At 40.9% G+C, this 13144-nt stretch overlaps 1 protein-coding gene across 9 annotated transcripts in view; it reads left to right on the top strand.

The window, feature by feature from the left end:
* The window catches only part of LOC132175743 (molybdenum cofactor sulfurase), a 112194-nt gene that overhangs the window by 21466 nt on the left and 77584 nt on the right, over positions 1-13144 (top strand). For 8 of the 9 annotated variants that reach the window (XR_009439457.1, XM_059587778.1, XM_059587776.1 and 5 more), the window contains exons 3-6: positions 3768-3826; positions 5131-5291; positions 10853-11007; positions 12439-12565. Coding sequence is in view for 8 of the 9 variants with exons in the window: in XM_059587778.1 (XP_059443761.1) it covers positions 3768-3826; positions 5131-5291; positions 10853-11007; positions 12439-12565 (502 nt within the window). In the remaining variant the exon portion in view is untranslated. The remainder of the gene's footprint in view (positions 1-3767; positions 3827-5130; positions 5292-10852; positions 11008-12438; positions 12566-13144) is intronic. The other variant, XM_059587775.1, reaches the window with a different exon arrangement.

The following is a 13144-nucleotide window of genomic DNA, read 5'->3' as shown; positions in this document are numbered from 1 at the left end:
TTTAGGCGTTTTCTTTGGGAGGAGTTGGCAGGGGTCATGAGCTGTTGGGATGTGCCGTGGTGTATAGGTGGGGACTTTAATGTTACTCTCTATCCTAGTGAAAGGTCGAGGGGAGCACACTCACGGTCGGCAATGAGGGACTTTGGTGAGTTCATCTCGGAGCAGGGTCTCATGGACCTTCCTTTAGTGGGGAGGATCTCTACATGGTCAAATAACATTTCTTGGTCTAGGCTTGACCGTTTTCTTGTCTCCCCGGATTGGGAAGCCCGCCATCCGGATTTGCATCAAAAGAGGTTGCTTCGGGTTTGTTCCGATCATGCTCCTATTTTTTTGGACTGCAATTCTTATTCGGGAGGCAAAAGGCCTTTCAAATTTGAGAATATGTGGCTCAAAGTGGAGGGTTTTGTGGATAAAGTGCGCAGTTGGTGGGACTCGTATCATTTTCAGGGTACTCCGAGTTTCATTATTTCTAAGAAGATGCAAGCTTTAAAGTGGGATATTAGAAGATGGAATGACCAAGATTTTGGCAATGTGGGGGTTTATATTAAGACTCATATGGAAGATCTTAAAGCTCTGGATAGGGTGGAGGAAGAGAGAGGTCTAACCACAGAAGAGGTTGAGAGGAAAAGGGTGCTCACAAGCGAGTTAGAGCTTTCCCTCCTTCAAGAAGAAATCAGTTGGAGGCAAAAATCTAGGATCCGTTGGTTGAAAGAGGGCGACAAGTGTACAAAATTCTTCCATCGGATCGCTAATGCCAACCGAAGACAGAATTATATTGAGTCTTTGAACATTAATGGCACTACAACTTCTGATCAAGAGGCTATTAGTAATCATGTCACTCGCTTTTATGAGACGCTCTTCACGGAGACTCTTGGTTGGAGACCGAGGTTGGATAATCTTCATTTCAACATGTTGGAGGTGAATGAGTCTTCTAATCTAGAAGCCCCTTTCGAGGAAAGGGAGGTGTGGGAGGTGATTAAAAAAATGGATAGGGACAAGGCTCCAGGTCCGGATGCCTTCTCTATGGCTTTCTTCCAGGATTGTTGAGAGGTGATCAAAAAGGACATCATGGCTGTTTTTGCGGAGTTCTATGATCGAGGTAAATTCGAAAAAAGCCTCAATGCTACGTTTATTGCCCTTACTCCGAAGACACATGGGGCTTCCGATCTGAAGGATTTCCGCCCCATTAGCCTTGTGGGGGGGACTCATAAGGTTATTGCGAAGGTTTTAGCCAATAGAATGAGGGGAGTCATCAATCGGGTCATCTCCAATCCGCAGAACGCCTTCGTTAAAGGTAGACATATTTTGGATTCGGTGCTTATTGCCAATGAGTGTCTGGACAGCCGTTTCAGATCTGGGGACCCCGGCCTCTTGTGCAAGTTGGATATGGAGAAGGCTAATGATCACATGAACTGGAAGTTTTTGCTCTACTTATTAAGGTGCGGTTTTGGTGAGAAATGGTGCTCATGGATAGAACATTGAATCTCGTCGGTGCGGTTCTCGGTGTTGATCAAAGGCTCTCCTTCCAGTTTCTTTGAGAGTTCGCGGGGGGTGAGACAAGGTGACCCCCTTTCGCCTTTCTTGTTCATTATGGTCATGGAGGCGTTCAGCAGGATGATTGATGCTTCTATTAGTAGGGGTTTCTTTAACGGCTTCTATGTGGGTGCTAGAGAGCCTGAGCGGGTAACTGTTTCTCATCTTCCTTTTGCTGATGATACTCTAGTTTTTTGTGGGGCTACTCCTGATCAAGTTACATTTATTAAAGCCCTCATTATTAGCTTCGAGGCAGTCTCAGGTTTAAAAGTAAATCGAGCTAAATCTGTTTTGGTCCCAGTCGGTGGTTCGGTGGAGTCGGGTGAGTTGGCTGGTATTCTGGGTTGTGGCACTAGCTCTCTGCCTTTGAAGTATCTGGGTCTTCCGCTAGGGGCTTCGTTCAAGCTGTTGGCTATTTGGGATGATATGTTGGAGAAAATTGCTAGAAGGTTGGCCCCTTGGAAGCGCTCATATTTGTCCACGGGAGCGAGGCTCACGCTCATAAAAAGTACCTTATCCAATCTTTCCACTTATTTTTTGTCCCTCTTCCCCATTCCTGTTTCCGTGGCGAATCTCATTGAGAAGATTCAAAGGGACTTCTTATGGGGGGGGGGGGGTTCAAGGAAGAGCCTAAGTTCCATTTGGTCAGTTGGAATGAGGTTTGTTCTCCGATTGCTGAGGGTGGTCTAGGGATTTGGAGCTTGCGTCTTTTTAATCAAGCTCTGTTGCGAGGAAGAAGCTTGGTGGAGAAATATTTTGGTGGCAAAGTATGGGGTGCATTGGGGTGGTTGGCGTTCTAAAGTCCCTCGTGGATCGCATGGGGTGGGGTTATGGAAACACATTTGTAGGGGTTGGAGGTCGTTTCAGTTCCATTTCAGATTGGATCTTGGTTCGGGTGGGAAAGTCAAATTTTGGGAGGATTTATGGTGTGGCGAGATGCCCCTCAAGGATGCTTTTCCATGCCTTTTTAACATTGCTAGCAATAAGGATGCTTCCATTGCGGATATTCGGGAGTGCATAAATGGGATGGTTCACTAGAATGTTACTTTTACTCGCAGAATTCATGATTGGGAGAGATGGTTTTAGCCTCTTTCTTCTCGTTCTTGTATTCATTATCTATTCGTGGGGTAGGGGAGGACTAGATGTGGTGGATCCCTTCGAGAAAAGGGAAGTTTGAGGTTCGCTCTTTTTATAGGATGCTTGTCTCCAAAGATTCCAATCACTTCCCTTGTAAAAGTATTTGGCGCACCAAGGCTCCTTCGAGAGTGGCGTTTTTTGTGTGGTCGGCCGCCCTTGGGAAATCACTCACTCTGGATAATGTTCGGAAAAGAGGTATTGTTGTGAATCGGATGGGGAGTTTGTGGATCATCTCTTTCTTCATTGTGGGGTTGCGCGCAAGTTGTGGGATGTTATTTTCTCCCACTTCAATTTATGTTGGGTTATGCCTAGAAGTGTTAAGGAGATGTTTGCTAGTTGGTGGTTGGGCGGTAGAACTCGTAGTGTCGTGGTTTGGAAGATGGTTCCCCTGTGTCTTTTATGGTGCCTTTGGAAGGAAAGGAATGCGACATGCTTCGAGGATTTGTCGAGGAACCTTGAGGACCTTGTTCATTTCTTTTTGTACACGCTCTTCACATGGACTGCAGACTGGCTTGCTCCTTTAGTGATTAATTTTCCTAATTTTCTCTTTATGTTCTCTTCTTCTTTCTCCCCCACTTAGCCGCTCTCTTGTATACTCCCTGTGTACTTGGGTTGCGCCTCTCTGCAATCTTTAATGCATTATTACTTATAAAAAAAAAAAAAGGAATGCCATGAGGAAAAGAATAAAGAAAATGATAAAAAGAAAGAAGACATGTATGCGGTTAGGAGAGATGTGATTGCCACATGTTACACGAGTAGCATGGCTCTAGATAGAATTGAACCAAGTTGATGGGATAGAGTTGAATACACAAATTGTGCAACTCACACAATAGTGCCCTATATTTACTTAAACTACCGAAAAAAGGAAAAAACTAGCAAAATATAATCATGACCAAGTAGAAGTTAGAATATGGTTTTTATTGGCTTCCATTATTTGAAATCAATCACTAGTGAGGTAATTAGTTTTGGTAAGCAATAGATGCATTTGTTTCCCATGGTTACTTTTTTGTTACTTTTTATTTTTTTCTGACCATATTTGTATGTTTGGGTGTTGATGCTTGTATTTCGTCAAGTGGGATTCCTTAATCTAAAATTAGATAGCCAAAGTGACTACAGCTCCACTACTTGTGGCATCATGAAGGAGGCTCGCCAACAGGTACTATATATTATCTTTAGCAGCCTATTGTGTCTGGTCATGATGTTTTGTCTCAGAATCCAGCTTTATCATAAAATTTCTTAAAAGGGTTAAATTCACTTTACTCCCTGAAGTTTCAGGGATTTTTCAATTCGAATCCCAATGTTTAAAAATTGGCAATGTACTCCCTAATGTTTCAAAAATTTTCAACTCAGACCCTCCGTTACTAATTTTCGTCTAATTGGATGGAAATCATCCTATGTGCGTCTCACGTGGGATTTTGATGCCCTCTATTCCAATTTTGCCTTCATTAAAACCTATAAAATTGCGTAATTATTCTCAATTTCATAGATTTTAATGAGAGTAATTACATAATTCTATAGGTTTTAATGAGGGCAAAATTGGAATAGAAGGCATCAAAATCCCATGTAAGACGCATGTGGGATGATTTCCATCCAATTAGACGGAAATTAGTAACGGAGGGTTTGAGTTGTAAATTTTTGAAACATTAGGGAGTTACATTGCTAATTTTTAAGCCTTGGGATTTGAATTGAAAAACCCTTGAAACTTCAGGGGGGTAAAGTGAATTTTTCCCTTCTTAAAATATTTCATAAAGTTCATTGTCAAAGTTAGCCGTAGACATTAATGGATAGTTTGTGTATAAGATTCATTTTCAGAGTTATGTAAAGAATTTTTTTTTTTTTGATGAATAATTCATTTCATTGGTGAGCACAGAGGGACGCGACCCTAATACACATGATGTATACAAAGAAAGTCCCCCTTAAATGCTAAACGAAGAACAAGAATCCACAAATTTAGAAAACTTAGAAAATTGAGAGATATTATACGCCACAATCCAACTAAAATGTGATTTGACTAGGATATTCTTGAGCTCTCCCCTTGTCTTCTTACATTCTTCAAAACATCTAGCATTCTACTTTCTCATATACTCGACATTAAGCACAACACGGCTATCCTCCACACATCTAGAATTGAGCATCTACCCACTTGACCTTGCTAACAATCTAACACCTATACCACCCTTGTAGGCATAACCTAATGGACTCCGAATAGGGTACAAATCGCACTCCATGATGCTCTTGCCACTTCGCAATGGAGTAAAAGATGATTAATAGATTCTCTGCTCCTCCTACACATGCAACACCATTTCACCACTATGACTCCTCTCTTTCTTAGAGTTAACTGAAGAAATTGATGGATAATTTGTATATAGAAGTCATGTTTCAATTTTCCTAGATAGTGCTCATGACTATTTATTTCCATGTTTCATGAGTTCTTGAATGGCCTGTTGTGAGTTCATACAGGTCCTTGATTATTTTAATGCTTCCCCAAAGGACTACAAGTGCATATTCACTTCTGGGGCAACTGCAGCATTAAAGCTGGTTGGGGAGGCCTTTCCATGGAGCCACCAGAGCAGTTTTATGTACACGATGGAGAATCACAATAGTGTACTCGGGATCAGAGAGTATCCTATAGTAGCTTGCCTTGTTCACCATATAGTTGGATAGGGTTAGGCACATTTTCTTTCATGCTTTTGAGTATTTTCTATGTATTTTTACTTCAACTCTTAGTTAATTAATTCATTGTTGAATCTTCCTAAATCTGCTCATATCTTCCATGTTAATGCTGGCCATCTCATTGATGTGGGCTCTCTCTTACTAAAATCATAACAGTAGTGACACCTCGTTGATCTTAGTAATTAGTATCTGTGCATTTTCTTGTTTGATAAGCTTGATCAATATTACTAAATTGGAACATTGTTACTACTCTGGGCCTCCAGCAATTAGGTGTTGCCTCTGATTTTGATTAGCTGTTCATATCTATGTGAGTTGCCCCCTGTTGGTAGGAAGATACGAAGACAGTTTCAAAACTACAGAGTCTTTTTTTTTTTTTGATAAGTAAAAGTCATTGTATAAAAAGCGCAAGGGGCGCAACCCATGTACACAGGAAGTATACAAAAGAGCCCACTACACGAGCTTTAAACTGAAAAGGACGCACATAAATCTATAAATTCCGTAAGCGTTGAAGCTTGCGAAGAAGACCCCAATATCCTCCAAGAGAAGAGAATTTGTAGGACCCTTTGCTTCAATTCTGTATTGCCCATTTCATGATCCTCAAAGCTCCGCGCATTCCTTTCTCTCCATAAGGACCACATTACACACAAAGGAGCCATCCTCCAAATGTGCACGGCTGATCGCTTTCCCCTTTGCCCTCTCCAACTTCCCAAACATTCCTTCAAACCCCTCGGCATCACCCACGTTATACCAAATAGCTGGAGTATCATATTCCATACCTCTACAGCAACTTCACAATGCACTAAAAGGTGATCAATAGATTCGCCACTCTTCTTGCACATACAACACCATTCTGTCACAATGATGTTCTTTTTTCGTAGGTTGTCCAATGTTAAAATTTTCCCCACAACCGCCGTCCAAACGAAAAAAGCCACCCTCGGAGGAGCTTTACTCTTCCAAATAAGCTTCCACGGACCATCCACCGGGGCTGGATTTAACTTCACCTTGTAGAAAGACTTCACCTCAAAAATTTTCCTCTTTGAGGGAAACCAACAAATTTTATCTACCCCACCTTGCCTTACCTGTTGTGAATACAGCAATTCGAAGAAACTTGAAACCTCCTCCAATTCCCAATCATGAACAGGTCGAGTAAATCTTACATTCCAATATATAGCTCCATTTACCCTCTCCATATTCTCCTCTACCCATACCTCCTTACCACATGCAATATTGAACAAGGCGGGAAACAAATTCTGCAGAGGTGCCTCCCCACACCACACATCCTGCCAAAACAACACACGAGACCCGGTTCCCACCTCGAATCGTACATGTTGCTTAAACTCATCCCACCCCCTTGGGATACTTTTCCACAATCCCACCCCATGTGACCCTCCTACCTCCTTGGTACACCAATCACGCCTCATCACCTCATATTTTGTCTCCACTAATTTCCTCCACCATGTATCTCTTTCATGTGCAAATCTCTACAGCCATTTACCCAATAAAGCTTGATTGAATTGTATCAAATTCTTTACCCCTAATCCCCCCGCCTCCATAGGCATGCAAATGTTGGACCAACGGACCAAATGGAATTTGAACTCATCTCCGACACCTCCCCATAGAAAGTCTCTTTGTATTTTTTCGATCCGTTTCGCCACACTCACTGGAATTTGAAACAACGATAAATAGTATGTGGGTATACTAGATAGCGTACTCTTGATCAACGTTAATCTCCCCCCCTTGGATAGATACATTCGCTTCCACCCCGCCAATTTCATCTCCAACTTCTCTATGACCTTATTCCATATAGAGGGGTCCTTATTATGAGCCCCCAAAGGCAGCCCCAAATATATAAATGGTATTGAATCCACACCACATCCAAGTATACTTGCCAATCCTTCTACATCTTCCACCATCCCTATAGGAGCAATCACAGACTTTGCTAAATTTATTTTCAACCCCGCAACCGCATCAAAGCACAACAACAAACAGCGCAAATTCCAAAGTTGTTCCACCTTTGGCTCACAAAGGATAATAGTATCATCAGCAAAAAGTAAATGCGACACTTCCATTACCTCATCAAACCGCGAACCCACCGAGAAACCAGCCATAAGCTCTCTCTCCACCATTGCCTTCATCATCCTACTAAAAGCCTCCATCACCAACACAAATAAAAGAGGGGACAAAGGATCTCCTTGTCTCACTCCCCGAGAACTACCAAAAAAATCTGCCGGTGTTCCATTAATGAGCACTGAAAATCGTACAGTAGAGACACAATGGTGAATCCATGCTCTCCACCTTTCCCCGAACCCACATCTCTCCAACATGTATAATAGAAAATCCCAGTTGACATGATCATAAGCCTTCTCCAAATCCAATTTGCAAATAAGACCCGGCTCCCCCGATCGAATCCGACTATCCACACATTCGTTCGCCATTAAAACAGAATCTAAAATTTGCCTGCCTGGTATAAAAGCATTTTGGGTTTGTGATACAAGCTTCCCCATTACGGAGTTCATCCGACTAACCAACACCTTTGAGATTATTTTATACACTCCGCTTACCAGGCTAATAGGTCGAAAATCCTTTATGTCCACCGCCCCAGCTTTCTTTGGGATAAGTGCCACAAAAGTAGCATTAATGCTCTTCTCGAATTTACGACTATCATGGAATTCCTTGAAAACTGCCATCAAATCCTCCTTAACGACCTTCCAACATTTCTGATAGAACGCCATAGTAAAACCATCCGGTCCAGGTGCCTTATCACCCTGCAAATTCCTCACCACCACCCAAATCTCCTCTTCCTCAAAATCTCTCTCCAGCCACATTCTCTCCCCTTCCTCAATAGAGTTAATATGTTCCATCAGAGGATCTAATAATGAGGTTGGTCTCGCCTGACACTGCTCAGAATATAACGCTTTACAAAAATGTACAATGTGCTCCTGTATAGCTACCAGATCCTCGGTCCTTCTCCCACCCACCATCATTGCCGCAACCATGTTATTTCTCTTGTGTGAGTTTGCCAACCTATGAAAGAACTTCATATTCCGATCGCCCTCTTTTAGCCACAATGCTTTAGATTTCTGCCTCCAACTCATTTCTTCGTGTAAGAGTGTCTTCTCTAACTTTTGAGAGCATTCATCTCGCTGAATCGTCTCCTCGTCCGTTAATTCTCTACTTTCTATTATTCTGTCCAGCCCACCCAAAGCCTCCTCCAACTCCTTTTTACGTTTGCCTATGTCGCCGAAAATCTCCACATTCCATTTTTTGAGGTCCCCTTTCAAAGCTTTCAACTTACGGGCCAGCACATAACTAGGATTACCTTCGAAGGAATAGGAATTCCACCAATTCTTTACCTGCTCCACGAACCCCTCCGCTTGTAACCACATGTTTTCGAACCTGAATGGTATCCGACCCCTTCTTCCAGCTCCACACTCCAATATCACTGGAAAGTGGTCTGATATTACTCTAGGCAATCTTTTTTGGCATACATCTGGATAGTGTTCCTCCCATTCTGTAGAGATCAAAAATCTATCAAGTCTGGACCCTGCACGCCTATTAGACCATGTGATCCGCCCTCCTACCATTGGAAGGTCGATAAGCCCATGCTCAAAGATGAAATCAACGAAATCGGTCATTGCTTGTGTTTGTCTTGTAGCCCGTAATCTTTCTCCAGGATTGCGCACGATATTAAAGTCCCCTCCCACACACCAAGATCGATCCCACACATTCATTACACCTCCCAGTTCATCCCAAAAATTGCTTCGGATACTAGCATCAGTTGGTCCATACACACCCGCAAAAGCCCATTCAAAATTTTCCGTAACACTTCTGAAGACACAGGCTACTACAAAATGCCCTACACATTCCTCAACTTTCTCCACCACTTGTCTATCCCACATTAACAAAATACCTCCAGGTGCACCCATAGCTCTCAAGTACAACCACCCAACATGATTACACCCCCACACACTCCGAATCACCTCCATATTGATAACCTCCATTTTTGTCTCCTGTAGACACACAATATCCGCTTTCCACTCTCTTAGTCTCCGCCTAATTTTTGCTCTTTTCTCCGGCTCATTCATACCTTGCACATTCCATGAAATTATTTTTGGCTTCATTGACAAGATTTTCCAGCCCTCCCGTTACCATTCTCGTTTCGCGATCCTTTCACATCATAGTTCACTGTGCTTTCCAGTCGCTTTAATTCCCGACTAACTCGATTCCCCACTTTAGCAATCCCCGGGTGTCCACTGCCCCTTCGCCCATTTGCTCGATTGTTCTCGATGACAGTAAACATTGCCAGCAACTCCTCCTCATGCCCATCGCACTTGAGGCCCAATTCTTGGCAAAATTCTAACACCCGTTCTAGGACCCAATCCGGGGTAGACTCTTGTAGCAGGAACCCAGGATTTATGTTACTCTATCTAGATGAAGCAGAATGGAAAATTTGTGGCATCGGTTACTACTTCTAAGTTAAATTGTTTATGTTACTTCTTACTAGGGCCAAGTGAGCAAAGCCACTCATGAGTAGGTAGAAGCTTGCTTAGTAAGGCTTCGTGTATTTTTGATTATTTGATAAATAAACAAGCTCAAGCTTGATTTATAGGCTTATTTAATGAAAAGCAGGCTTGAGCAAGGAAAAGCTCGGCTTGACTGGGCTTTTTTTTTTTTTTTTAATAAGTAATTAAATCTCAATAGAAAGTACAAAGAACTGCAACCTGTACATACATGAAGTATACAGGAGAGATGGTTGAAAGGGAGTTCTTTTGTCTTGAGATGTTTCATTTCTTGAAGTGGCTTTTTTGTGCATTCATGGGAAGGAGACAATTGTTTTTTTTTTTATAAGTAATAATGCATTAAAGAGCGTAGAGGGGAGACAATTGTTTTGATTGTGAGTAATTGCTAAACTATATTATGTATGTATGTATTGTGAATAGGCAACACATGTATACACGTATATGTATCAAATACATATTTTATGTATGTATACATCTATGCATCTAGGTATGGTGTCTTCAAGTGAAGGGCAGTCTACAATCACAATTTTAACAACTCAGGAAATCCAAAATAGAAGGGAAATCTTTATGGACTGCTATTATTTTATATTCCAGAAGTTTAGGTGGTGCAGGATAATATACTTGTAGAATATATGAATAGAATACAAAAGGTGTTGTGGCATGTTAAACATCCTGTTAACACTCATGAAGTTCATTTAATGAACTGGAGTGCACAGTTTTATACGACAACTTGCTTGAGTCACTTCTGAAACGATAGAGCATGGTATGCTAAAATATGTGTATGACCTTGGATATGGTGCTAATCTGGTCTTTCTGCTCAGTGGTTGCCTTTTTTATTATCTTTAGTTTCAAGTAAAACCTTGGTTCTGTCCCGTTTAGATGAATTTTTTAATAAATGTGACAGTTTCTGAATGATTTCACGCAATCGCCCGGCCTCCTTCCCCACCCCTTCTATAATTCCATAGCTGCCAATCCTTATTAAAATTTAGATATGCTCTTGGTCAAGGAGCTGCAGCCTTTGCAATAGATATTGAAGAGACTCTGCATCATGTAGCATCAAGAAGCACTGTAGTGCCTGTCAGGGTATCCCAGCACCAAATACAAAGGAGAAGTGAAGCAAGATTCCTTGAGAAGGAGCCAACAGGTAACTTGGAGCCAACAGATTTTTGCCCCTACTACCTATGTGTGGCTTCTCTTGTATACTTCCTGTGTAAATGGGGGCGCCTTACACTTTTAATAATATCTCGATTAATTATCAAAAATCTAGTGTTCCATCTCTAGTTTTACAGGCAATGGTTTATGAGCCAATGACAGACTTTTTTACATGGTTGTAGTGATTCTTATGGTCTTAAATGGTTTGTGAATTATGGATATAATGATGATAGTTCTTCTTAGGGTCTTTTGAGATATCCAAACCATAATGGGCTCTTGTGGCATAAGTTCCTCTTATGGCATGAGTTTGGAACTTAGGTGACTCGTATAAACATGGCTACTGTAATGACATCTATTGTTGCAGTAGGTGAAGTATTAGATGAGCTAAGTTTGTGCCCTTCAAATCCTTCCAATTTTTTTATCTCAAAATATCATTTAGGGAATTAATTTCTTCTTCTTCTTTCTCTCTCTCTCTCTCTCACACACACGTGCACATATTTTTTGTCTTTGTCATTTCCTGGTAGTTGCTTAGTCTATCTCTTGTGAGAGTTCTTTGAGAAAGTTTACTTGCTTTCCAGAAATGATGGTTTTGTTCTTTTCCCATCAGAAAATTTAGTTTTGGAAACTTTTTTTTTTTTCCTTTTCTTTGCTTAATATCTGCCCTATTGAGATCCTGTTAACTTACTTCATTTCCCATCTGCATGGAACTATTATTCAACTATTCCTTGACAGGGGAGGAGATGTACTTGAACCTTAGCTTCTCCTCTTAGATGGCAAATATCTGCCCCCTTTTGATAAAATAATTTGCAACTGTTCTTGTGCTTAATTCCTAGTTTATTTTATTGTTGTTTTGGTTTTGTTTTGAGCCTTGTTTATTTGTTAGGAAGTCTTGTACCATGATTTGAGTTTTTTGATTTTTAGTTGAAAGTTGTTATTTGTAGGTGTGAATCATAGAAGGCTTGAGTGAGACTATAACATATCCCTATTCTTTATTCTCGTTCTTGATCTTAGACTCCTGCCCTGCTCGAGTTTTCATGCCATGATTGACCTATCTTTAACTTAAATCTCATCCTGAAAACCTTACCCTTTGTTACAGATTGTAAAGTTACATTTATTAACTTACTAGGGTATTATATTATATTTTAGTTAGTGGGATAAACAAACTACTATAATGAGTAATGTTACTCTTCACACCCATTTTACACCGGTTGACGTGGTGTGTTTTAAGTGGCTTTTCATGTCGGCCACTTAAAAAAGAAGAAGAAGAAAGCTGCTTAAAACACACCACGTTAGTGGGTGTGAAATAGGTGTAATAAATGTGTGTGAAGAGTAGCATTGCTCTGCTATATACCTGAAATTGATGGACACATTCATATATTTGAGACTCTCACTTTAGCTTTATGATGTATTTTATGTAATGCAGGTGACACATATAACTTATTTGCCTTTCCCTCAGAGTGCAATTTCTCAGGCTTGAGATTCAACCTTGACTTAGTGAAGATTATTAAGGAAGATTCAGAAAGAATCTTGGAAGGCTCTCCGATTTGCAAGTATAGAACTCATACCATGTTATGCATTCCTATTTTAACTTTGTCCACTTTCTATTATTGCCGTACTAGTTTCGTTTGTATAAAATAACACATGTTGTAGTTGTTGTAAATAGCAATTTTTAATTATGATGTCCCTAATAAGATAACTTGTGTTTGAGCAAAATGATCTAACATGGGTGTAGCTTTTGATGGATGGAGTTAACGCCGGTCAGTATGTGATTTGTAAGTATGTTATTTGATGTACCCGGCACAAAAATCTCTGGAAAACAAGATAAAAAATGAAAATAGTTATAATAATCACGTGTATTGTGTGTTGTGTCCATGTTCTAGAAGGTATGTGATCTGTCCTAGTTTAGAATATTGGACAAAGCTTCTAAAAATTGAAATGAATGAATGACAGATGGGGATGGTAATTAAGCCCTCGCATGTGTAAGCGGAGAGAAGAATCTATAGATCATCTTCTTCACTGCGAAGAGGCACAAGACTTATGGAGTGCAATCTTTACTCTTTTTGACGTCACACGGGTTATGCCTGAAAGGGTGTCAGATCTGTTAGCTTGTTGGAGAGGTTGGGTGGGTA

The sequence above is a fragment of the Corylus avellana genome, chromosome ca3 (assembly GCF_901000735.1).
Source record: "Corylus avellana chromosome ca3, CavTom2PMs-1.0".
NCBI classification, from domain to species: Eukaryota; Viridiplantae; Streptophyta; class Magnoliopsida; order Fagales; family Betulaceae; genus Corylus; species Corylus avellana.
This window is presented reverse-complemented; position numbering and strand designations above follow the sequence as displayed.